Source organism: Glandiceps talaboti, chromosome 12 (assembly GCF_964340395.1).
Source record: "Glandiceps talaboti chromosome 12, keGlaTala1.1, whole genome shotgun sequence".
NCBI classification, from domain to species: Eukaryota; Metazoa; Hemichordata; class Enteropneusta; family Spengelidae; genus Glandiceps; species Glandiceps talaboti.
This window is the reverse complement of record NC_135560.1, coordinates 6990027-7017072: the sequence shown is the minus strand read 5'-3', so window position 1 is coordinate 7017072 and position 27046 is coordinate 6990027. Positions and strand designations below refer to the sequence as shown.

The following is a 27046-nucleotide window of genomic DNA, read 5'->3' as shown; positions in this document are numbered from 1 at the left end:
GTTTACTCTACAGTTTAATGTAAATGGAGAGGTCATCTGTCTGGCATAACTCAAACAGTAGTAGAACTCCCTATGAAGTCCACTCACAAAACTGCACTGATTATTTCCACTTGAAATTACAGAAAATTCACTCACAATTTAGATCCCATCATCTATTTTTTTTTCTCGTACCACATTTTCGCAACTTATAAAATGAAACAATACCATACTGCTGCAACATATAGTACTTTTTCAAACATCATGTTTGGACAAATTATGAAATCAGACACTACAGAGAAATATTTTGATACACTTTTTTTGCATTTGATGTTTAGAATTTGGGACATGACTTGACAAATCATCAATCATATTTTGTCAATATATTTCTATATTTCATTTATCTATTTCTCCCCCCCCTTTTTTTTTGGGGGGGGGGGGAATAATAGTTTTCTCATGTTCAATATGATAATTGGTAGGATTTGTTAAACTAGGTCAATGTAATGGCCATAATATTGATCTAAGGATTAATTGATTATCATTCTTCCAATTGATCTATGTTTTATAAATAACAGGTACAAGTACTGTGGAGCCCAATCTGATTAAAATCTGATGTAGTGTATATGGCACGATTTCTTTTTGGCTGTTACTTTTACTGTCGTTTAAGAAGTTGTAATTTGTAAATTTTCCGAAGCTTCAGCACTTTGCTGGCTTCCTGAATGATTAAAAACATTACGCAAAGTATTTGCTGATGAAGATTTCAAAAAAAAAGGTGACATCTTACCTTGGCACTCTCCCCTTCTGTCCATGACATAGCCAGGTCCGCAGACATCCCTGATACATCTACCAGTAAAGTCCAACCTATAGCCAGTGTTACATTCACATCGATATGAGCGGGGCAAGTTTATGCATTCTCCATTCTCATCACATAGACGTTCAAACAACTCACAGAATTTTAGATCATCTGCTGGTTCAGTTACGGCACCCCTTGCACAAATCTCTGCATATTCAACTGTAAGAAGACAATATTTCATACTCAACATTTGTATTTCACAGGGCTATTCTTACATGTGCTGATGCTCTTTGAGTTGGGCAAACATATTTTTAAAAAAATGTAAATTTGACCTTTCTTGAGACATTACAGTTTCCATTCTTTAAATTCTTCTACAAGTGTTACTTTGATTATGCTTCTGTTGATTAAAAGCACTACTGGTAGATAATCTCATTGTATATTCAGCTAAAATGACAGCTTACCTGAACCCTTCTCGGGACAAATCCTGCATGTTCCATCACCCCATCCTTTACCTTTGACATCACAACAACACAGTGATAAAGTAGTCTTCACTTTGCTTGGACTTGCACACTGTGCTGGACCATTGGAGGTAAGGTAGCAATAACCTCTAACCTCACCAGGTTCTGTCACACAAAAAAACAGCAAATGATTAAATTGACAATATTGACCCCCTACATGCTTCAGTTATCTGACGAATGTTTATCACATGTACCAAATTACAGACTGTAATTCTTTGATGGGTGTGTATTATCATATTACCCAGTACCTACAGGTCTGTGGAACACATTATAAAACTAATTTATACATGCGTAATAAATGTCATGTTCCATGAGTGAAACACCAAGCCTACATCATTTTAGCTATGTAATAAATGTCATATTGCACGGGTGAAACACCAAGCCTACATCATTTTAGCTGCATAATAAATGTCATATTGCATGAGTAAACACCAAGCCTACATCATTTTAGCTGTGTAATAATTGTCATATTGCATCAGTGAAACACCAACACTACATCATTTTAGCTGTGTAATAAATGTCATGTCACATGAGTGAAACAACAAGCCTACATCATTTTAGCTATGTAATAAATGTCATGTTGCATGAGAGACACACCAAGCCTACATCAGTTTAGCTGTAGTACAATGCAGACTAACTACTTGAAGCAAAATCTGACAACCTAATTAAATTATATACAAACACTTCATGTTAATGTATAGCAGTGCTGAAATTTATGTTTTGAATAAGATATCAGCTCTGTAGCAACTTTGTGATTAGCCAGTCGATATGTAAACAATTTACATCTTTATTCTTTTATGATCATGCAACAACAAGTAATGGGAGCACTTTGAAGACAGGTTATGAACTCACATATAAAGATACTCTGGATTTTGTACATTCTGAAGTATAATCAATTTACTTTACTTTCCACTTTACTTGTGTATGGATGTGTACCCCATATAATTTATTGATATGTTAATGGCATCGTACCGTGTCTACAACTATAAATAATATCAGGGAGTACCACACATTTCTAACCCAAATATTTCAAGGAGACTGAGCTCCTCTCCATAATGGGTCTCCACTTCTGTTCTACAATTACATATTTACAAGTTTTTCCTATTGGTTGTAAACCATTCACAGTAAGCTGTTACATGTTAGGGTCATGTACCACTGAAACTGCCCAAAAATTGTTCCAGTTACTTATGTTGCAGCATTACATTATTTGCATCTAAAGTTCCTGTACAGATGCACAATCAAGTGCCTTTTCTTATCCAGAGACCCTTAATGTATAAAGCTACTCTAGCTATGAAGGATTATATACATATTATTACATTCCAGTGTGAGTTAGATTTACATGAAATTTGCAATGAATGAACAAAGTGAACACAAGTATGTTTGAAGGCCATTCAATCTTCATTGTTGCACAAGACTGATAAAACTCTTCCAAGGTTGGACAATCTTTTCATAATAACATGATTAGGGTAAGATTTCTAAACTTTTATGTGATATTGTGAGAACTTTAGTGATTAATTTGTGTCATTCTTAACATGACATGAAAATCTGCTTTCCTGCACTACGATAATAACTCTGTGAAGGACGTTCTTGTTTTGGTCAATACAACATTCTCTTGTAAGTTTCTTTTCAACAAGTATTTATCAGTTTTGAATAAAGAACCTCCTAGCACATACATGAATACATTGGTTCTAGAAATACCATGGCAGAAAACAGTTAAGGTATACAACCATAAACATTTTTGCAATTTTTGGTTCCATTTCTTTCTTTTTGTGTATACTAAATATCATAATCTGATATAACCTGGAATTTCTTATTTACTTCAGAATAGACTCTAGGCTATTTAATAAGGATTTGATGAACTGATGATACTCTGTTAAAATTAATTGTCAGTGTTAGGGAACTTGGGCTTTGTTGGCACAATCTAGTTCCATTCTTGGGTTTCACAAATACCAACAAGTTATTGTATTAGATACACAAATACCAACTAAGTATGTATATAAGTTACACAAATAACAACTAAGTATGTATATTATTATAAACAAAAACCGACTAAGTATGTATATTAGATACACATATACCAATTAAGTATGCATATTAGATACATATACCAACTAAGTGTGTATATTAGATACACATAAACCAACTAAGTATGTATATCAAATACACATAAACCAACTTAGTATGTATATCAAATACACATATACCAACTAAGTATGTAGATACACAAATACCAACTAAGTATGTATATTAGATACACAAATACTGACTAAGTATGTATATCAAATACACATATATTAACAAGCATAACCTGTGTATGAGTATTTCAAGATGATGTGGTGTTAGATAATCTAAAGAATAAAATGTGTATATTCAATATGCACCTTCTCATTAATAACATAAGATGCATACAAATATATATTCTCATTTTGTAATAATTTGTTTGTGCTTATAAATAGCTGATAAGTACCAGATATATTTTCTTCCACCTTGTACTTTAACTCAACTCGTCTGCAATTCACTCAGTTGCTGAATCAGCTTTGATGAGAATTAGAATAGCAGTTAAACATATAGTTTGAGATTTCCAAAACAAACGTAAGCCATTACTTTCTACTAACCTTCTTCATCACATCTGGTTCCATCTTCACTGAGAGTATAACCAAATGGACATGAGCAACTGTAGCCTCCAATCTCATTTATGCACTCACCATTATCACACAAGTTGGGAAGGGTTTCACATTCATTGACGTCTGTAAAAATATGGAGATGTAAAAAAATGTAATGTCTACTTCACTAAAGTGTAAGAGTTCTTCTCGTAGGTACAATACTAAAAGCCTAGATATTTTTGCCACTAGAATATTTTGTGATTTTAGTAGTCTTCAGCTAGTCCTCAAAGATTAATTTTACTAATTACCAGGCTGGCACATTGTTTTCATGTACAAGAAGGCAGTTTAGTCACTGGTTTACACTGTAAACCTGAAAATGTTTGCTAAAGACTTATGTTCGCTAATTTCGCTAGAAAAAAATGCACAAATAAATAGTAACTAAACTGCCTTCTTGTACATGAAAACAATGTGCCAGCCTGGTAATTAGTAAAAATTACAGTAGTGTATTAAACATAGTATGCACCTTTGAGACCAAATCCCTGAAAATCGAAGTTCCAAATCTCTTCAAACTTTAGCAGGTGAAAGCTTGTTGCTAGTCTTTTTGAAATAATAAAAGAAATTTGATGAATCATATCACATCTTATCATGGTTTGCCTTCACTCTTGCCAAAATCACAGTTCATCTCAATTCCTCCTTATGTAACATAGGATATGGTAACACTATGGTGATTAAAAATTAAAGGGCTAAAAATAGTCTTTTCATGCAATGAAGATTTCCAATGACCTTTACTGTTTTAGGTAAACAGTTCATACGATCTTATTGTTAAGAAATACCTAACTATGCAAATTAGTTCATTAGTATACATGTACATTACAGCTGTATGTAAATCAGATGGAAGAACACTTTGTGAATTGTTTGTCAGGATATAAATGATTACACATCTTATGAAAGCCTAAATCCTAAAGTTCATCTAAAATTTTATATTTTCACAACAGCCATACTCATAGAGCTCTGTATTGGAACAGATTGATCAATCTCATGTCAATGTGTGAAAAAGGGGCCCAGGTCAGTATGGACTTGGTCTATGCAGTGTATACCATAAACAACAAATTTATAGTTCTGTCACTCATGAGGCCTGTAATTTGTAAATCATCATGATCCTAATTTTTCAGTGATATTATCAGCTCTTCAATCATGTGGTCCATTTAAAGTATAGTATAGTGTTGTACTATAAAACTGACTGTAATGAAATATAAAGAAAATAACCCAAACAATGTAAAGGTGGTAACCATGTAACTTATTTGGTTAATTAATAATGAAAACAATGCTATATGCTAATGGAGCTTAAAATACTCTTTCTACCAGGGTGGTATTTGTTACACACAAAAAAACTACAAGTTGGGAAAAAACAGGACTAATCACTACCAGTAATCAACTACACAGCCTGTGTGTATACACTATCCAATCATCTGCTGTAACCAAGGTATTACTTTTGTCATTGTTTACAGATTGACTACACTATACATAGACCATACACAAGACTTGGCACCTATGCAATTATAACACTGTTATTGCACATGCACTGGGGCATGACTATTTATACTGCTGAGACCATGAGATGGGATGGTTCAGCATCATTAAAAATCATGGATGGATAAATCTGGTCATGAAGTGTTTACTTTTCAGTATTAACCCGTTTAAATTTCAGTTATAAAGAAAAAGACTGAAATATTTATATGACTCTAACCGAGTAGTGATCGGTATTACTCTGGTGAGATATTTTTTGACAAGATACGACAGAAACAACAAAACTTACCAAGTATTGTGAGATGTCGATACCGTTAACCTACTACAAACCATTATGATAGTTTTAGTGTGTATCTGTTCTACTTTTTCAAAACAAAAGAGTGTCTCAGCTGTAATTTGCACCACAATTCACAACTGCAATACAGTTTGTGTTTTCAATTACATCCTTGAGACATGACAGTCTCTGGTACACTGATGCTGTATGTAACCATTACAATAAAGGAATACACCATTCTCATTAAAGTTTCTACCAATATAAAAGTGCTTGGCTATGAATGTGAATTCTTGCTTTCAATGAAATTCACTCAAATCTCACCTTCACATTCCTCAGTGACCAAATTCCTAACTTGACCATCTGGGCATTCACATTTGTAAGAACCAATGGTGTTGACACAGTTACCGTTTTCACAGATTCCTGGGACAGCCTGGCATTCATCAATGTCTATCACAAAACAAACATATCATGTAAATGATCTACTTTCTCCATATTTCTCAATTAGATGATAACTTAACAGGATTATTGAGCGGAAACTGAATGTATTCCAAATCATGAAATGAAAAGCTTTCAGAGAATTATAGACAAATTTGGTAGCATTTCAATAGCATTTACAAATTCATTATTAATATATGGTTCTCCAAAATAATTATATATCTTCAAGTTCAAACTTTTGCATACATTTTCTTGAAATATCAATGATTACATTTTTTTAAAAACATTTATATTGTATTTCTATTGTTTACTTTTCAGTTTTCTCAGATATTATATTTCAATTTTTTAAATACATACACACCCTTAACTACAGATATATACATATATATATAATATATAACTTTCGCTCTGTACATTTGAAACTAAGTATTAAAGAAAACTGATTAAATAAAATGTTTTCTTACCTACGCAGTCGCTGCTTGTGGTGCTTGGTAAGAATCCCCTTCTGCATGGATGTGGTTTACCAGGACACTGTTCACATGGCCTACCCCAAGCCCTTCCAAGGGTAGCACAGCATAATGCCTTTGTACATACTAAACCATCCAGTGGTGCCTTACACCTGTTGTCTTGGACAACTGTATAACATGGACCAGTTCTGTAATCTTTAGTGACACAAAGAGAAAAATATCATGATTGGAATTAACAATTATATAAGAAATGATGTTATTTAATACTAAATAGTGAAAAAAAATGTACTATTTAATTTATCCTTGTGTGGATGTTAGGAAATTCAAGTACAGTTGGTTTGTAAATGAAATTGAGAACATCTTTTAATTTTGGACAAAATGTTTGCACTCTTATGATTAAAAGTGGAGTAAAAGTAATCTATTTTATACATTTAATGTTTACAAACTGTGCAGATTTCAAGCACTGTTACAATGAGCCAAAGTGATCCACACTATAATTCTTCGTCAGTCATCTAGAAAAATAAAAGTTATCCATACAAAGCTATTATATCAATGCTTTATGTTACCTCTCTCACAAGTTCTTCCTGTGAAACCATAGGGACAAGAACACCTCTGTGGACCAACACACCTGCCTCCATTCAAACAACCTGGATTGCAGACATCTGTAAAAATATATTTACTGAAATATCAGTACACTTTCTTGCACAGCACAGCAATACACTGGTCAATGTCATGACTATAATGTCTGTGGAACTTCCTACAAATGTATAATGATTACAAATTTTGACTCTTAACCTCTTGGTAGGTAATTTCATTGATAGTGATCAAATACAAAACTTTTAGAAACAAACATACAGATAAAGATGTATGCACACACAGACATAGTAACAGAGACACACAATGACACAGACACTCACTAATTTATATACATATAAATACATGCATTTACACACAGACACATTGAAATGAGAAAACATTATTTTTCAACCCTAAAGATGTTAAAGCAGCCTGGGTATCAGTTCCCATGTAACTTGAAAATGTTCCTTACCAAACCTTTTGGTGAAAATGAGAGTATGAAAACCTATGAAAGTTTAATCTAATTTCTTCCTTTTACTCAGTCTTTTCAAACTTTAGCTCTGGAATATTTTCACAAAGTCACACCGATAGACAAGTTTATCAATGCTTTCTCAGTTTTCAAACTTTATCAAAAAACACTTGAATATGTTCACAAAAGTTACACTGACATGTAAGTTTATCAACTGATACTGGGAGACTACTAGATACGGACCTACACCAACTGTGGAAATCTGCAGTTTACTTACTTTGTCCGCATGAAGGACCTGTAAAACCTGATCTACAGGCGCATGAGTTCTGACCACTCTGACATGTTCCTCCATTCAAACAGTTTTGCTGGCAGCCACTACCACCACCTAAACGATATAATTTAACCTGTTGTTATTTTTAAAAAAATATGAATAAGATTCTTTCACTTCTCACATCACCTTAATTAATAATCAATGTGTCTTAACTAGACCAAATAAAATGAAAAGCTTGTTGCAGTTTATATACCTTCTTATTTTCCCCTTATTACAATGTACATACAAAGAAATGGTCATGAGTGACAACTAAGAATGTTAAAATAAATATCTAATATAGGAGTCACTGTAGGTGCAACTTCAGAAATAATTGATAATTCTTGGTACCTGCAACAGCATTTTACTTCACACTGGAGGGTAAAAATAGGACAAGAAGGCTGACTTGATATTCTTATTTGCACCTATAGTAATGCATCTGGAGCACGTGGAGTGGAAGTTATAATGTCGACGAGGAAACTGAATGTTTGTCATTTTTATGATGCAACTAGGCAATAATATTCTATTTCAGGTACCGAGAATTGTATCATTTTCATTTTAAAATAACAGTGAATGAGTGATGTCAAGAAACATTTTAAGAAAAACTTTAAAGTATCTATGTACTTGTGCCTAGGCAGTAATATTCCATTTCGAGTACCAAGAATTCTATCATGTTCCTAAGAAAACCAACAATTTAGTTGTCAACAAAATTAAAAACATTACAAGAAACCTTTTTGGAAAACTGCAAAATATCTATGTACTTGTTCAAGTATCTATCAATTTCATGTATAAAATAAATTCAAATTTATCAACAAATTACGAATTATGTTAGTCAAATTATACCATTCCATAGAAGTGCATTTACTTTAAAATTTGTAAGCAATTGAGTTTTTACTGTCATGACGTATATAGTTAAATATTTGCCACCAATTATGAAATTAATATCTAAAAACAACTACATATGTTAAATTTGGTTAAAAGATTGTTACAAAATATAATTGCAGACTTCATTAATTAAAAGTCCACCAGAACAAGAACTGTCTTGTGAAGCAGACGACACATTGAACATGACGTGTAGCAGACGACAATTTGTGGTGAACGCATTGTTTGCAACCAACTCGAAGTCTAAGAAATTCTGAAATGATTTGTCTGACAAATTACGTACACTGGTTCGAGTAAAACCCTTTTCGTATAAAACTATGTCACTCGGAAGTTGGAGATAGTATGCAGTTCGAAGAGTGAGAAGCAAATTCCTACAAAACTTGAAAAGCACAAACTTGTTGAGAAAGTCGGAATGTCGTGCAGTAAACGAAAAGGAACAATAATTACCTAACACCTACACGAATGCTCCATCTCGGACATGCCATACGAAGGGTGTTTAGTGCTATCAACACCCGTCATTACAGAAATACAGAAAGTGTGTGACTAGAAACCGAACAAAAAGAAAGATTTGCTTCGAGATCCCCATCCCACGACTGATGCCATTTATCTGTACTGTCAAGACGCCATGATGAAAAGTTTACGATGCATTGTGGGTAATACCCCCCCCCCCCCATGGGCAGGCTTTCTACACTGTGTGAATATGGCATATGTACTGATCGTTGTTTATGTATATTTCCATCTTATTTATTCATTCTTTTATGAATACACATTAGTTTTTTTCACAATCGAGGAATTAAATATTACGATCTAATTCAAATCAAACCAATTACCAGATGTTTGTGATCCTCTGCAACTTGGCCCCGTCTGTCCTCCATTACATGAACATGTATTTGGCCTGATACAATATCCACCCCCGCAGTTACCAGTACAGATTGCTGTCGATGGGGTAAAGGCAAAAACAAAAGCATGAAAACATATCTTATATCTTTCACACAGCCTAGTGAAACACGCCTATTTCTAGATTTATGATTGAATGTTGTTCATTAGCTACAGAGGTTTATTTTCTATGACAAAAATCAGCAATGGAACAAAACTCAAAGAAATTAATTGATGAGCGTTCGACACTTGAGTTTTCAAAACATTCAGTCTAGGCTTTTGTAACATTAACTTTGTGTCAATATTCAAGCCGATGTCACTAGGTATACAGACAGCTAGTATATACATGCTACATGTACTAAATGATATCGCAATACGGGTATACATACATACATACATACATACATACATACATACATACATACATACATACATACATGCATACATATGCACGCACGCACGCACGCACGCACACACACATACATACACACACAACACACACACACACACACACACACACACACACACACACACACACACACACACACACAATTTGTCGTCAATTAAACCTTCCAATCTGTTTCACAACATCACATATTGCTTTCTACCATCCATTTGGCCCGTCAATACTTACGAACAATGCATTTATTCAATTGTGGATGCAACCTCCATCCGGGGCAGCAATAAGAGTAAATACGGGATCCACAAACGTTGGCACTGAAATGACGTAAATAAAACGTAAAAACGAATGAGTCGTATGGCTGTTCGTAATTCTTCCGGAACTAATCGATTAAACTGTGGCGTTCTAACGTTTATTATAACAATAAACACATTGAACAAGTAAATCACGTGGTGTCAACTGTTTGCGGTTCCCTTTCCTGTATATATAATAATATATGCCGGTGTTTTACCGCTGTAAAGTAAACAAACCATGCCTGAAGTTTGTGAAAAACAAACTCTAAGATGTTGACATCCCTGTTTGTGAATCAGTCACTTTGAAGGTAGCTCTGGGATGAGAAGAAGCCACTGTAGTAGATTCCGTAGGGTATATTAAAATTCAGAGCTACTTTGATGGCTGCATAAAAAAATGAGAATCAATAACACATACTAGTATAGCCACATTTTACTTTGACAAGTTTTGATAACTTTTAACGTCATCATGAACGCTAGTTCAGACAGTGTAACTTGAGTTGGCGCTCGATTATACTAACAATATACCATTTACTAGAGAAGGAACACAGACAATGTCAGAATCGAGTCCCTGCTTCTACTCATTTTACAAGCAGGGGTACGTCACTGAGCATTTAAGTTTATAAAGAGCCATGGCGTTTACCCAAATAATACGGTATCAGTACAATCTGATTACAAGATCAATACTGTGTATGTTACAGTATACGTTATAACTTTCATTAATACGGTATGTGAGAAATGCCCCACTTGGGCTAGGCTCCCTGACTGAATACATTGAAAAATACTAACTCCCGCTTTAAAACAGAAACTCTTGTACGTGTGCATTGGTTGGCGTAACGGCTAAATTGACACTGGTAGCTTTACAATCCGGCAAACCGGTGACATATCTAACCTGTGGCATCGGGATCATGATTCTTTTGTGCAAGACAACGAAACACGTGAATGCGTCTATAAATCGGGATTTTTTAAGAGAGGGCTCGAAGCAATCGCTAGAACAATGACTGCCGGAAAGATTGAGCTATTAGGCCCTACATTATCATTCTAAGTAACCTTTCAAATTTCGACCTTGACAAACTTACATAAACTTATTACGATTATGTTTCCTCTAATTTCATTGCCACTAGTACTAGTATATCGGAACGCAGTGCCACAGTTATCTTCAGACTAGAGGGTCAATGTCCGCCGCAAGCGGAATCAAGAAAGATCGAACCATAGAATAACTAACTAACCCATAACTTCTCACTGGACTGCTTTCAAACGGAAGATAAACGACTTCCCTTGCGTAAATAGGAATGTGATTTACAACTTTTTTTTGCGCCAGCTGCAAACTTTTGAACTACCATCTCACTAAGATACACAATATTGACATTCGAATTAGACAGATCCAGAACAGACAAATGACCATGACAATAATCGGTATCATTTAATCTGTTCTGTCTGTCTGTCTGTCTGTCTGTCTGTCTGTCTGTCTGTCTGTCTGTCTGTTTTGCTTTGCTTGCATACGCATATGATAACAGATCTAGCCATGCAAGTAACCCACTTCAATTCTACATGGTCTTCAGAGTTTCAGTAACTGTCTGTCTGTCTGTCTGTCTGTCTGTCTGTCTGTCTGTCTGTCTGTCTGTCTGTCTGTCTGTCTGTCTGTGCCTGCCTGCGTGTTTATGTGCGTGTATGTGTTTCTGAAGTTGTAACCCATAACGTTACTGAGTATTAAACTTGACGATACAAATGATACAAGTGAACGTGAATGCGTATGTATGTATGTATGTATGTATGTATGTATGTATGTGCGATGGTGGGTGCTTTGTAACGCATAAGAGTTGTGTTATTTGAAGATAAGTGTACGTGTGTCTAAATATCGTGTAATGTCAGGTGCAACTGTCCTTGTCCATTCACCGTCTGATAGTGATCTCCCAACGATGTTTACATTTGCCCATTTTCGTTACTTTGTTTACAACACCAGGAGGGACTAGAGTCAGAGCATATAGAGAGCAACACAATGAGGCGATAATTAAAATGTCTCGAGCCGTAGGCAAACACTGGAGCTAGCGAGGTGTGTCCAGACGAGCTGAAGTTTAATATGGTTGCAAAGTTTCCACTTTCTCTCTTCCATTTTCTCGTTTCATTTTTTTTCCGAAGGTGCAATTTACTAATTGTCTGTTGGAAATCTTGGAGAATTTATTTAAATCTCCTCCCATTTACGAAGTGATTGAAATGCAAAATTGTCTTCGTGGGTGGTGATACGATTAGTGATTACATTTGTATATACCAGACTCGCGTTGCCCGTCCTACCTGAGTTCTAACTTTCCTCCGCATCTCAAACTGCAGATGCATGGATGATGATGATGATAATGATGATGCCAGACGGCAGCTCACTCACAAGAATCGACAGTTGAAAAACGCACTTGTATATAAAATGCGTCTACAAATGGAGGGGTTAGGAAAAAATAACTATTCGTAACTGATTATATATCGACGTCCTTGGTCGAAATTCCATTCAAATTACCGAATTCCTCTAGATTCATTCCAATTCATCAAAATTCAAATCAATTCGATTCAATTCCATTCCACTAAATCTTCGCGTCTACAATGTAAATTTCTTAGTGAACAGTAACTTTCTGGAATGCAAACTTTTACAAAATGTAAGAAAGGAAAACTTCTTTCACACAAAAAAAAGCTGTATCCACTTCAGCTATTCCTGACGTTGATGTTTTGATGTAAATTCAATTACAATGTTTAGATATGGATAACACTATACAAAGATCTCTCTTTACTAATTCGATGGTATTTCTTTGCTATTAACATGTTTGCAGACACGAGAAAACGAGTACCGTGATTTCTGGCGATAAGATAACAACCCCTTTGTGTGAGGAACGTGAATAGACTATTTGAGAGCAGTCTGGAGGAAAGGCGTAGGAAAGGCAGATGAAAAGACGACTTCCTGTCATGCTTGAAACAGGCAGTGAACGCAACATATCCTCAACCCGCCATCCTGACAAAAGCCTGTAACGAAATTCGACTAATCATTCGCATTATAGAACTGACCACATAAATGACTTCTGTACATTTAAGATACAATTGTTCACTACATATCAGCGGTCAAAGGTCAAAGAAATGACATGTCAAGGGCGATTCTCTTTAATTCCACTTACAATCTGAAATCGCCAAAACGGTTTTCAACAATCAACCCCAGCCCTGACTTCATAAAACGTATTAAACGGCTATATCTGTGTTCCGTTTCTGGGGACAACATTTCTAAGAGTCGCAAGTTCCCGCATGGCGTAAGTTTACAAAGTGTGTGCGCAGTAGAGGCTAGTATCAACAGGTGAATGTTGGTGAACTTCGAATGTAGCCGCGCCAGAGATTGAGTCCTACCCGTGAGCATACTCTTGGGTGATTATTTGTCACAGGCAACAGTTAAATGCTGAATTCAGTCAAAACTTCCATGCTTCTGAGCAATTAAAATTTTCTTCGTGTGATTTAGTTTTAAAGGGGTTTCTTGGTCCGTCCAGTGGCCTTCAGACCCCTACGTTCCAAGGCTTTCCCAACGGGTCTCCCAGCACATACCTAACACCAATATCTTTTATGCCGTGACGTATACAGATGTGTTTTATTGGCGATTGCAGAGTCAACAAATTACCCTTTACCGCACAAATCAAACTTGCCGAAAGGTTCTCTGTATTTAATTTCAAAGGTTCGAACTAGAACTTCGCCTACCCCGGTTTTAAAATGTTTTGCTCTGAACAAACACAACTCGGGAGTGGAGATCCCAATGTGTACGCTCCATCGAGCGTAAAAGATAGCACAATAGTGCGTAGAAATGTGTTGAACCAGGGCCAAGATTTCTGTAGTACTGAGTATTTAGGCTTCTGACGCTGTTTTCCCATCTGGCACGAATCGTAAACTGTAAATAGCACGAACGTGCTCGCTCGAAGGCTGTCTACACAACACACTCCAAAAGTTACCACATCAGCGATTACTTTACTATTAAGATTCCCAAACTTCTGACAACTTTAAGCATTGTACTCACCCATTTAAAACCGAAAACGGCTGATTATTACTGCTATCTGGTTCAAATCTGTTTCTCGGCTGTCCAAATACAATAGAACTCAGTACAAGGCCCACAAAGACGTGTACAAGCCATTGTTGGTACAATCTGTCATGCGACCTATTACAACCCTACCAATGAATGGGGGAGAAACACAGAAAGACAGTCATCGCTTGACGGGCACTAGAATCAACATTTAAAGTGTTGGTCAGATACGAGAATTCGTCTTCCCTTAGCTTACCAGCTATACTATGCAATGTCCCCGTAGTTTATAAAAAATCCCCCATATGATAGCTCCCTCCGCTTGTTACCCCCTGGTCTTCTTGTAAAGGAGTACCTAAAGACGAACGTCTTGAACGGTATTACGTCTAAGCTATACATAACTTTGGATCCACTATTGACTTTAAGTAGACCTCGACCATATAATATAATAAACATGTACACTTTTTAACCGTTCTCTGGCAACAATTGCTAAAATATGATTGTGTAAAGTAACAAATTACCCATAAAGAATCTCACCATATTTTTACAATCACTTCTCCACCCGGTGCGAGAAAGCTAAAACTTGGTCCAATGAATCCCGCGCTGAACTACTAAAATCTCACACAGTCACTGAACACATGTCGTGCAGTAAAGTTCAGATCCTGGTGGTATCCAGTCTATAAGCGTCAACGATCCAGCAAAGTAATATATAAATACAGAAATTCCTGACGTCTCCTATAAATACAGAAATTCCTGACGCCTTAAGTTACAACGGAGGAACAAAAACAATGGACTTGTTGGATGGTCCGAAAGCAGAAGGGGACTACTGCCAAGTCTGCCCAGTGAGCCACCAATAGAGGAATAAGTTGACCAATCACTGCACAGGAAGTGTCGTCTTCGCTATGACGAGGCTATCAGTTACACGCAGGTAGCAGAAGAAGGCTGCTAACAAAAGATAGAGCTATTATCTGTATTCAGCTCCGCTATCGCCTGCACCTCAACGGACGCTCTGTAACATCTGACCACGTTATACTTCCTCTGCACTGTCAGTCGTCAAGAACCCTGAAGAGGCCAAGTCGGGGACGATCTGAGGAAGGCAAACATAAAATTGATGATGCAGGGTTATGTACCCTGGTCATCTACCAGCCCTTGGCATTTACTACGTCGGCCCACAGACAAAGGAAGTCGCTGAGAAAGATCTCCTCTTAAGTTACACTTTTTCAGTTCTTTCATGTGGTCTTACGCAGAACACAGTTGTATTCATAATTTCTTATGAAATTGATATAATTACGCTACTTTTGGCCTATTTAACAAGTCACAGATGTTTATCCATTGCTACATTCCTTTCCTTTTCAATAGAGCAACATTTCTCTCTCCATATCACTTAGAAAAGTATATGTCTGGAAATATTAAACTCATTGATATTAGTTTTCAACTGAAGTAATATGCTTTATAATATAGCTTTATGGTGCGACATGCTGTCAGACCCAGTGAAGTGAAGACTCTAATAATTATGTATGATATATCATATCCCATATCTTAAGTGATATACATAAGTCGTTAAAACTGTTTACACAACACAGTAACAGACTAGCACATTGACTTATACGTGTCTGTCATTTGACCACACTGGTGCACAGGGGGACGTATTATTGCTCAGATTGCCGTTTTCTAAAGAACTTATCGTACGAATCCTGTTGCTACAAATGTATCAATCACTATACTACTAGTCGAAAGAACAGGTAGGAATATATAGTCAAAGGGTTGTTATATCTAGCCTGTAGACCTGGAAAACAGCAATCTAAGAAATATTACACGCCCCTATACATTGGTGTTATAACTACAAACAAGGGACAGTAAGTTTATCAAAGTATGCAAAACCGATTGAAAGTTTATTCTGCATACACTCGATCCAATAAAAGGGCTATTTTAGCCTGGACACTCTTTCCCGAAAAATGTATCCCTCCCGACTGTTAACTCGTACACATTCGTGGACATTTCGTCAGTGAATTTTGGGAGAGTGTGGCAGTGTTCTATGTAAGTCATACTCATAGATGCAGGCATGCACATCATGAACCAACGCCCCTGTGTTCTCTGTGCACCCTTTTATATCTATCTTTGTCCCCCCCCCCCAACACTCTCCCTCCTCTCCAAGTTTCAAGTTAAGTCAATCGATCTATGTATTAACCTAGCTATGTAGACTTATCGTAACAAATATATGCAGGAATGAACCGATGCTAGACAGGTTAAGGAATTTCATTTGGATGCTGATCGCCCCGATGGTTGCTGATTATCACGCATGACTGAACAGTTCACATGGCAACGTAGATTCTGTCATTCACAGTTTTCTATTGCGCTCCTAAATTAGAAACCCCTTGTTTATAACAAACTCAGGATTTCCTATCAGTTTTATCTTTCAACTACAAGAGGGACGTTCTACCTTTTCATGCTTCGGTCACCAAGTGACCATTCACCCTGGCAGTGTCTATTTTAATCCGCCCCTGGGAATCAGGCCTGTGGTTACGTAACTCTGGGTTTCATCTAGTAGTTCGGACTTAGCTCTATTATCATCGGGCCTGGCATCCTTTAGTCAAATATGATCATACCTAATCTTTGACCTCTGTTGTACCTTCACTCGCACAAACCACGTAATTGGAGCGATGGCAGACGAACTTAAGTCTCCATCCCTCGTTTTGGTGTCTAGTCAATCCGGTGATTATAATCAAATGACTGATCGTTATCCCCACTTTAAACAAAAGTAAACATTCCTACCCAACAATATTAAGTATGTGCCAGGTCCGTTAAACATATACAATCATAAGCCTGATATATTACTATACCTGAAGTCTTTGCTATTGTAATATATAATTTTTTTTAGCTCGTTTCACAAAAAAAATACCTGCGATGTATCGTACAAGGCTGAAGTTGGCGAATCGTTTTTCAATTGCGATAGAACTTCACAAGTCGTTTTACGATAATCAACTTCAGATATACTTGCATTTGGTAAAGGACAAAAAGTGAACTCGAACTGGAAATGGCCTGAGGCTCTACTGTATTGATTGCATGCCAGAAAAATAAAACACGCGTCGAGACTTAATTACTCCTCTTTTGCGTTTTAAATGGTTTTAATTGGAAAGGTAGTGATTGACAGTTCAGATGTATACTTTGCAACTTGCACTACAATTGAATTGAATATGTATTGCGTACTTTGAGGGAATGAGATAGTCAAGCGTTAACCGTTCAAACAAAAAGCTCTAATGGAAACAGCATTCTACAAAAACCTTCGGAATTTGTCGAAAATTACGTCCGGCAGCCATGTTTTAGAACCTGGCATAAAAAAAACATGACAAAAGTCATTTTGTTTTCAACTGTTTAACTACGAGTTTATTTATATTCTTTACAAAATTAATAGTTTTTGCCCCTTTTTTTGGCAACGTAATAGCTAACTTGAGCATTGCATACGCAATAGACGTCACGGCTGTGATGCATAATAGCGTCACTCGCATTTTGTGTCAGCCCCCTTTTCGTTTTCGAGTGGCTTTACCAGGCCTAGTAAGACTCCATTAATAGCGTCTCTACTTACGGTATACTTTCATTTACTTTGTTGCTCACACACACAAAAGAACATATTAAAGTAGACAACCAGTAATAATAAACCTACGGCTTTGTTTTCTTTGTCTTTTTCTAAAAAAAAAGACAATAATTATAAAGGACAGACTTCTTTAAATAAAACTTTGAGAAGAAACTATACACAAACTTTTAAGTTTGACTAGAAGCAGGAGACTGTATATTTTTCATCCGCCTGTTAAATTTTGTAAAGGCGAACGATTTTCCATAAGTTTTATGTAAACCATGACCTGTTCAATGTTATAGTCCTACAAGGTACTGGGAGGAAGATTGTCAGCAATCCGCACTACCGTAGCATATTATGTAAGACACAGATAACCTTTTGAATATCTGCAATGTTTTAGTTTCTTTGTTTGTCGTTGTCATTTCAATTACTTCTGACTTACGCAAGTGTTTGTCTTGGCGTCTAGTGCCAGTGTCAGCCATACTTAACAAATAAGAAGTATCTGATTTAGCATCCGTTAGCGATATCTATACATTCTGCATTAGTGTCTGTATTAAATAGGCCACATCGTCGTGGTCTACTTTTATCAGAAATACAGAGTGTCAGATGGCGAGATGAACAAAAAGACAACAGAGGAGTCCATGGCTAGACAGAGCACGGAGAGAGAGAGAGAGAGAGAGAGAGAGAGAGAGAGAGAGAGAGAGAGAGAGAGAGAGAGAGAGAGAGAGAGAGAGAGAGAGAGAGAGAGAGAGGGGGGGGGAGAGAGAGGGAGGGGGGGATCACAAGTGGGGCAACCAGGAGCTGTACCAAAGATACTTGTAAAGGAAAGTTTGTTGTAGTTCTTTGGATCATTTCTGTTGTATACTAAAATCAAACTGTCTTGTTTTTCCTATTAAACCGGCTTCGGCAAAACTCTATCGGTGAAGCCCCCAGTATACCATCAACTGTGCCCATAGCAGAAGACTCTATCGAGACTTAAATCGACATTAAGATTATACAAAATGTACTAAAATAGTATTATCCAGATTATATGTAAGTTTTTCACCAGAGTAAAAAGCCTATAAACTCAATTTATGCCATTTTAAAATGGGTGCAAGTTAAAACAACCATGTTATAGATTTGTTACCATGTTGTGGATGGCTATAAGCCAACATTGAATCAGACAAACATTCATTCTCACAATACCCTGCAGATCTGCATGGGATAATATAGATACCACAGACTTATCTCCTTGAATCAGTTAGAATAACATAATTATAATTAATGTCATGGTGTGATCTCATTAGACATGTAACTGCTACCATGACAACGTGCCTTACTGTCGGTTACACTCGCGAGAATAATAAATACACCATCTTGAATATTATAAAGATATGTAAGAAAGATAACCCTATCAAAATGGTTCTATAGTATTTGATTATCATCTCATCTATCTACCTATGCCTTCATAATCAGCTACAGACTCCATTCACCTACCTAGTCACCTAATCATCTGTGTCCATATATTCCTCTCTCCCCCCCCTCCCCCTCCCTCCCTCCCTCTCTCTCTCTCTCTCTCTCTCTCTCTCTCTCTCTCTCTCTCTCTCTCTCTCTCTCTCTCTCTCTCTCTCTCTCTCTCTCTCTCTCTCTCTCTCTCTCTCTCTCTCTCTCTCTCTCTCCCCTTAAACGAACGTTCACAGTGTCATCAATATGTTTGATATATTATCGTGCTGTAAGAACAGGCTTTGACAGCCGTAAGATGCCGGAGTCTTTATTTCGAAGTGTATCGGAAGTAATAACAGTTCTGGTTTGCGATAATGACTTTTGTGAGATGGGTAACTTGTGACACTTTGCACTGTGTTTTGGCATTTTGAATAGCGCCCCCATCAATTTGAAATGAGAGCACTTGCTAAACAACGAGTGATGACAATAGATAGTGGAGATGTGCTGCTTGGGGGAGAGGCAAAATGTTAAATGAAAACATTGTAGGTAAGAATAATTGAATGAGTAAATAATATTATAACCTAAAAAGTTGAAAGGATACATGTACACTGCGGGTATGTAATTATTGGCAAGTTACAAATTATGACAACAGACCACTCACTCACTCACTCACTCACTCACTCACTCACCCACCCACTCACTCACTCACTCACTCACTCACTCACTCACAAAATCAGATGTGCCACGGGATTAAAGTTGGACATTGACTGTGTGTAGAAATTAGTATTCGAGGCAAGTTCAAGTTAGTTTAGTGCTATCTCTCTTTGTTAAGTGTGATTCGAGACCACGTTGGCCTCCAGACTCAGCTCCCGAGTTTTCTTTAACCAAATTCTTAGTCTGTAAAGATACAGACATTCGTACCAGCCAGTACTCATCGTCTCCACTATTCTATGGGACTGTGCCTGTTAGATGAAAGGATTTAGGTCACGCCTTGAACTTGTGATTAGAAGTTCACACAGAGGTCATCATAATGTAGATTAAAAATCAAATAGTTTCTGCTTCTGATGTTAACAACGATTGTTGTTATGGTGATACTTTTTTTTTTTTTTTGAAATTTTTTTTTGAAATTTTTTTTTATGGTGATACTTGTTGATTGTTTGTACTTGATAATATACCAGACTTCGGCTGGAAACTTATGTCTACGTAAGATTAGGTGGCTGGTCTTAGAAATCGCCATTGAGAGGCTGACATCGTGGTCAGTTTGAATCATATTAGAACATAACGATATTTGATTGGCTACAACCCAGTCTGGTTGCTTATTTGTGATGTTGGGTAGATTAGTACAGTAGTGGTTAGCCTGACAGGGCTGACGGCGTATCTCACAGGCTACTATTAAAACTCTATGCCTTGCACGTTTATTCCTCACGAGGGCGTACTCTTGCAGCAATATGACCCGTAGAAATCGTTGACTTTGAGACCATAGTAGACCCCACCCCGGGGGGGGGGGGGTAGACCGTCTATACGTAGGCCATTTTAGAATCTGCGTCATTTTTTGCTCTCACTTTGATTTTACGACAGATTAGCTATGGTCGAGGTCATACAGATGTCGATGTGCTTTTTGGGTGCATTTCACTGCATACCACGACTCGAAGTAACGGAAAATGGAATAGAAAGCAGTACAGTTACATGTAATAATAAACGCACGACGTATGATTAATTCCACAGTTTATTGCACACATCAATATATTCACAAATTGTACAGCGATAATATCAACGATAATATACAAATTCATTTCATATTGAAGACTGACATAAAACTTGTAAGATTATGACAAATGCAGTTTTTAGATCCTTGTAATATCCTGGACGTAACTCTCGTTTGATTTCCGTGACTTGGTCTGCATCAACCAGTCCTTGAATTGCCTTTCGTAACGTTACTCCGTAGTCAGCGTCGTTGTAATATTGCTCTCGTGTGATTATGATGATGTAACCTCCTGAATTGAAATCAAAATATAGATAATTATAAATATTTATTAATATTAATTTCAATATCCTCTATTATATAAATCGTGTACGCAGGAACAATTAAGGGTGGTGGGTAAATTAGACTTTTCGTGTCTCGGCATATGTTGTCTAATGTTGTCCCACAGTATATCGGTTAAGTTTGATGTCATTCTGTAATCGCCAAATCGCAGCTATGTATACAGTTGGGATAACCATAAGTGTTGTCGTGACAGGCTTATTCCCCCACCTTTAGCCAACCTTTACCATACTTGTGACCCAGCTAACCACCTGGGTAGTACGATATGCAGTACCACTTTTGACTGTCTACAGCCCCCAGGGGAGAGATATAGATCGGCGGGGGTAAATTAAGTCAAAGGTGGAACTTCGTCTCATAGTCACCACATTTGCACATCCTCTGCCCAAGATTTACCCCGGATGGAAAGACATGGTCAAATATGACTTTTCATGGAAGGGCATAAATCTGAAATTGTTATACATGGAAACTAACCTGGTTTCACAATTCTTACTAGTTCTGGCAAACAATCAGGCGGCACATGGCCTGGTACAAAACAACCTGCACATGTTACAGCATCGTAGTAATCTGAAATAATACCAGAGTTTATGTGATAGAGTTCAATGATTTATCAAAAAAAAAATCATCTGAAATCATACCAACCATAGAATAAATTACAGTCGTAATAAATGTGTGCATGCAATAGTAAATCGTCAAACCGAAACGTACTTGTTTCGCGGAAGAAACTACTCTAGCGAGCGAACATGTTTCATGACAGTGGTAGAATTATTCTGCCTCGCGAGCATGTTACACGACGGCGAAAGAATTGTTCTGTCTCGCGAGAATGTTGCACGAGAGCTTAAGAATGGTTCTGTCTCGCGAGAATGTTTCGCAAGAGAAGTAAAAAACCAAAACAACTTCCTCCCAAGAAAGAGAATAAGTGCAAGGAACTGAGCTGAACGTTTTTGTTGTCAGACCACTCAAAATTGTTATTTATCAATACCTCGACAGTAAATTGTCAATCGAAAAAACTACGATAGAAATGTTTGTTTAAAAATCCAAATCCGACTATGTAAGTAATTCTGCCATTTCCTATCACTTTCGTATGCCAGAAATGTAAAAGTTACTTTGTAAAAACCAACAACTGATTATATATATATAAATGAGGTGTAAATATAATGTGTTACCCGGATCAATATCTAGACGATTAGTTCCTAATTTGTCGCATATCGTTCTTTTATAGACTTGTCTTTGCTCAGCTATAGCAAGCAGGTTCTTTGAAGGATCTAGGGCATCCTGGTTGTTGTAGCCATGCTTCTTCAACTAAAGGTGAACGAGGAGAAGGAAAGGTAGAGATGCAGTAAATCAAATAGTTATAATATATATATATATATTCGTAAGATAGGTATTGCAAAATTCACGGGAAGCTCGAATGTTTCAGTGCTATCTAGTCGGTAGTATCAAATTTGTGACATTTTGGTATTCTTAATTTCTTACCTCCTCGCCACCTAAGCCGGTACCCGCAGCAGCATCCAATATGTATGCATTTTTGTCGGGTACCATATCTCGTAGGACATCGCTAGCTAAAAACGGGGCACCATAGCCATGTTGTAACTGGTCCTATTTAGCAGAACAAAATGGTGTGAGAGAGAGAGAGAGAGAGAGAGAGAGAGAGAGAGAGAGAGAGAGAGAGAGAGAGAGAGAGAGAGAGAGAGAGAGAGAGAGAGTGTGTGTGTGTGTGTGAGAGAGACAGAGAGAGAGAGAGTGAGAAAGAACAAACAAAGTTCAAACGAAGTAAAACACTCAGAAAACAAATTGAAATATCTTTTGATCCAAATGACACACAGCGAACGATAAGTTTACATTAAAAAACTACGTTCTCAATGTCAAAGTATTGCCTTTCTACTACAGTACTAAACCAAAAAGGAAATGAAAACATCCTATCTACGTCAACAGAAGAATGCCCCCCCCCCCCGGGCCAAGAGACGAGAGTGGAAAATATTAGGGAGCCTTCAGTATTTACAAGGAGGCGGGGGGGGGGGAGAATCGAGGGGTGGGTCACATTCTACAAACCTGTTCTTGGGGGAGGGTCATATATTGCATTACAATGTTTGGGGAGAGACACATTTTACATTCCGTAGTTTTGTGACCAAACTGAAGATTCAATTATTGTCAATTTGTTTTGTGTATTTTGAGATGTAAAAGTGAAATGAGAACTCAACATTTATTTTTACGAGTACTTTACATGCCAAAATACAAAAATATTGTTTAATAAAACGATGCATTTTGTTGAGTGTACCATCTCACCTTAGCACTCACACTGTCCGTGAATGTTGTTGTTAAAATATGATGGTGATGGTAGTAGTGATGATGATTGACGACGACGACGACGACGATGATGATGATGATGATGATGACTTAGTTTTGAACGTCATAGAGAACACGGGCGGTGATACATGTACTGACTCAAGTAGTACCAGTGAGTCAGATTAGAGTGACACTGATAATGGAAGTACTGACGATGAAGGTGATAATGATGATATCAGGGAACTTTTACAAGACGAAGTGACCAGATCAGGCAGAGTATGCACAACATGAAAAACACGTTTTAGATACTAACTAGATTGTGTATGATTATAAGAGAAAGGTAACTAACCACTCTTTTACTGTTTTGTCACTTTATATGTACAAATATTGCTTTATCTCGTCAAAATAATTTAATTTGTATGTTTACATATAATGGGAATATTGATTAACGTTCAGAGTATGCAATTGTCATGGGGAGAGTCATGTTTTACAAAATGGGACAAAGGGGAGGGCCACTTTTTACAAATGGAGAATAGGGGGGGGGGGTCATGTTTTACTTAATAGACCGTGTGTTCGGCCCTCCCCTTGTAAATACTGAAGGCTTCCTTACCGAGGCTCGAAATTTTATTATGAATTTCTGAGATTTCGACGATAATGTGGTAGAATGCAATGTTGATAATCAATCAGGATACAACGCAGATCAAAAATAGTTTGTTGAAAGCATTAATTTTAGATGATATGTTTGTCCCGCTAGCTTAGGAATACAACTAACAAGTGATTTTGAACTGAAAAGTATAGCTGTATATGTGAGATGTATAGTCTGTCCGTCCGTCCGTCTGTCTGTCCGTCTGTCCGTCCGTCTGTCAATGGACTGTCAAGCTATATAAATTATTATAATCGATAAAAAATACCTGTCATAGATATTAAATGTTGTCAAAGTATTATAGACTCAACAAACAGAATTTGGTCTGTACACATAAAGACATCACGAACGGTATGGCAGGTGTCGAAAAGTATGTCACAGCCCATATGATCCCGGTCCTGAGGTCACGTTACGTTAGGTCGTAGAGATTTTAATATTTCGATAACGATATAATTGAAACGTGCGTTACTGGTTACTTGATTCCATGTAGAACACGTGACTATATCTACCAATTTTGACTGCCTGCATTGTTGAAAGACTCTACTAAGATTTATACCTTGTCATAAGTCTCGGCCCAGTCGTCGTAGGCTCCAATGACCTCCTCATTCGGTGTGTTCACATCAAGGATTTTTGAAAGCCGTTCTCGAAGCTCCTTGGTAGCACCCTTTTCTTCCATATCTATGCGTAGTTGATTCTTCAAGGGCTACGTATACGGGATGTGAGGACGCTGAGATCCTCCAGGGGTATATATTAAAATCTTCTGTTAACTCGCTGAACTATAGAGTATGCGCAGGCGATGGTCACGTGATGCATTGAAGGCAAGTGATGAAGATTGGTTATGACGTTCTTTGAGAGGGCGCCCTCAGGACAAATGCAATTTGTTTTGTTTTTCAGCACGTTCATCCTTCCCGGGTCTGCATTTCCAAGCTCAAACAGACGGCGTGATGCGCGTCTACAGCTACAGATTTTTCAGCTAAACTATCGTGTAGCATGTCTGTATTGTGGCATGAATAGTTCATTTCACTTAGACAAAATGAAGCAAGAAACTGTACACATTCAACCTTGCTATCTATAAAGTGTAGCATGTCTAGTTTCTTATTGTTTTTTTTTGCGTGGTTGTATCAAACAGAAAAGCTGCACGGTATTATGAAATTCGCTGTATCTTCGGCACATTTCAGTCCTTGACACTTTGTCTATTTGATTTGTTTCTCAATAAATGAATTGTCTGCCACGTATCCGGACAATAATTCGTGATGAAAACGACAAATCTTTTTACTGTTGTCTTCAATCCTTAAACATTGATATAACAGTAATATAGACTACCGTATACAAACTGTTACCATGACAACTACTTGGTGGGATTAACAGGATGAAATATCAAGCTGATGTGTTCACTGTTATGTCTGGTCATGGAGGTATAATGGGAGATTATACCTTCATGGTCTGGTACGCTCAAATTATCCTCGCTAGCATAGGGTATTTTTCATGTCAGCATTTTACACATATACTACCATTAGCGATATATGTTGAACACTTTACTGGGCATACATACATTTTATTTACGAGCGAGACAACATTAGAAGAAAGCGAGTTATTCTTTATCTATATAGACTGTAAGATACACCATGTCGTTCTGGAGGGGTTGACCGAAGTGTGAGGGCGCCCTTTACACGGCTGGAAAATACGGATGTTTCCCTTAGTACCAGACGGTTGACAATCGTAGTCGATATATTCAGCAATCGTCACGTCGTCAGATTTGTAATCTAATCTACCATGACAGCAGCACATCAAAGATGGTAAATTACACGTAAAAACCAAGCGGTATAACAATTTGGAGAACACATTAAGAATGTGTGGGACACCTGTATAAATATACATATATATTAAAAGACCCTGATTTGAACTTTTACAGCAGAAACACTTACTTGCTTATACATGTATAACAAATGTTTATTGATAGGATAACAAAGTGGGATAGACTGAGAATATGAAATCAAATCAAATGTTATTAATCACGTTTGTAATGAGTTAGTTTGAAGACTGACTGGGCAAAAAGGTTTAGGTGGGTGTACGTATGTGATGTGATGTTCTGATTTAATCGGTCTGTTTAGTCGATGAAGGCAAGATTTGCTTCGGTTTGAAAGGTGTCTCGTCGTTACATGTGTAAATCTTTGATATTCATACCCATGACAATAACGATGATAACGTCAACAACAACAACAACAACAACAACAACAACAGCAACAACAACAAAGAATAAGAAACAAAAGCATACTATTGCCGTGTTACTACTTATAAACACACATGCACGCACGCACACACACACACACACACACACACACACACACACACACATATATATATATATATATATATATATATATATCAGTATCAAGCAAGATACACAGGAGCCGTTACACACTGTTTCACGCTGTTGCGATCATCAGACGACATGTTTACTACAGCATAGACATTTTACACACACACACACACACACACACGCACGCACACACACACACACACACACACACACACACACACACACACACACATATATATATATATATATATATATATATATATATATATATATATATATCAGTATCAAGCAAGATACACAGGAGCCGTTACACACTGTTTCACGCTGTTGCGATCATCAGACG

The 27046-nt window shown here is 37.0% G+C and overlaps 2 protein-coding genes across 4 annotated transcripts in view; both read right to left on the bottom strand.

Annotated features, from left to right (window-relative positions):
• The window catches only part of LOC144443346 (fibrillin-1-like), a 75004-nt gene extending 59740 nt beyond the window's left edge, over window positions 1-15264 (bottom strand). For 2 of the 3 annotated variants that reach the window (XM_078132802.1, XM_078132804.1), the window contains exons 1-11: window positions 14961-15264; window positions 14424-14572; window positions 10338-10420; window positions 9658-9762; window positions 7916-8023; window positions 7160-7255; window positions 6591-6788; window positions 6013-6138; window positions 3903-4034; window positions 1231-1392; window positions 761-988 (exon numbers count right to left, since the gene is read on the bottom strand). In XM_078132802.1, the coding sequence (XP_077988928.1) occupies window positions 761-988; window positions 1231-1392; window positions 3903-4034; window positions 6013-6138; window positions 6591-6788; window positions 7160-7255; window positions 7916-8023; window positions 9658-9762; window positions 10338-10420; window positions 14424-14572; window positions 14961-14963 (1390 nt within the window). In that variant the 5' untranslated portion in view covers window positions 14964-15264. The remainder of the gene's footprint in view (window positions 1-760; window positions 989-1230; window positions 1393-3902; window positions 4035-6012; window positions 6139-6590; window positions 6789-7159; window positions 7256-7915; window positions 8024-9657; window positions 9763-10337; window positions 10421-14423; window positions 14573-14960) is intronic. The other variant, XM_078132803.1, reaches the window with a different exon arrangement.
• Window positions 15265-21210: 5946 nt separating this feature from the next.
• LOC144443671 (uncharacterized) lies at window positions 21211-25146 on the bottom strand. Its single transcript, XM_078133211.1, has 5 exons — window positions 24940-25146; window positions 22931-23053; window positions 22621-22756; window positions 21929-22021; window positions 21211-21410 (listed from the first exon to the last, which is right to left on the bottom strand). Exons 1-5 carry the CDS (start codon window positions 25057-25059, stop codon window positions 21211-21213), a joined length of 672 nt encoding a protein of 223 aa, XP_077989337.1. The 5' UTR covers window positions 25060-25146.
• Window positions 25147-27046: the final 1900 nt, after the last annotated feature.

Bases quoted from the DNA above. Each gene is read 5' to 3' on its own strand.
- LOC144443671 (XM_078133211.1), bottom strand. From the start codon at position 25,059: ATGGAAGAAAAGGGTGCTACCAAGGAGCTTCGAGAACGGCTTTCAAAA. The intron at 23,054-24,939 runs GTATAAATCTTA...TCTGCTAAATAG, and splicing joins GGGCCGAGACTTATGACAAG to GACCAGTTACAACATGGCTA. The intron at 21,411-21,928 runs GTTAGTTTCCAT...ATTTCAATTCAG, and splicing joins AGTAAGAATTGTGAAACCAG to GAGGTTACATCATCATAATC.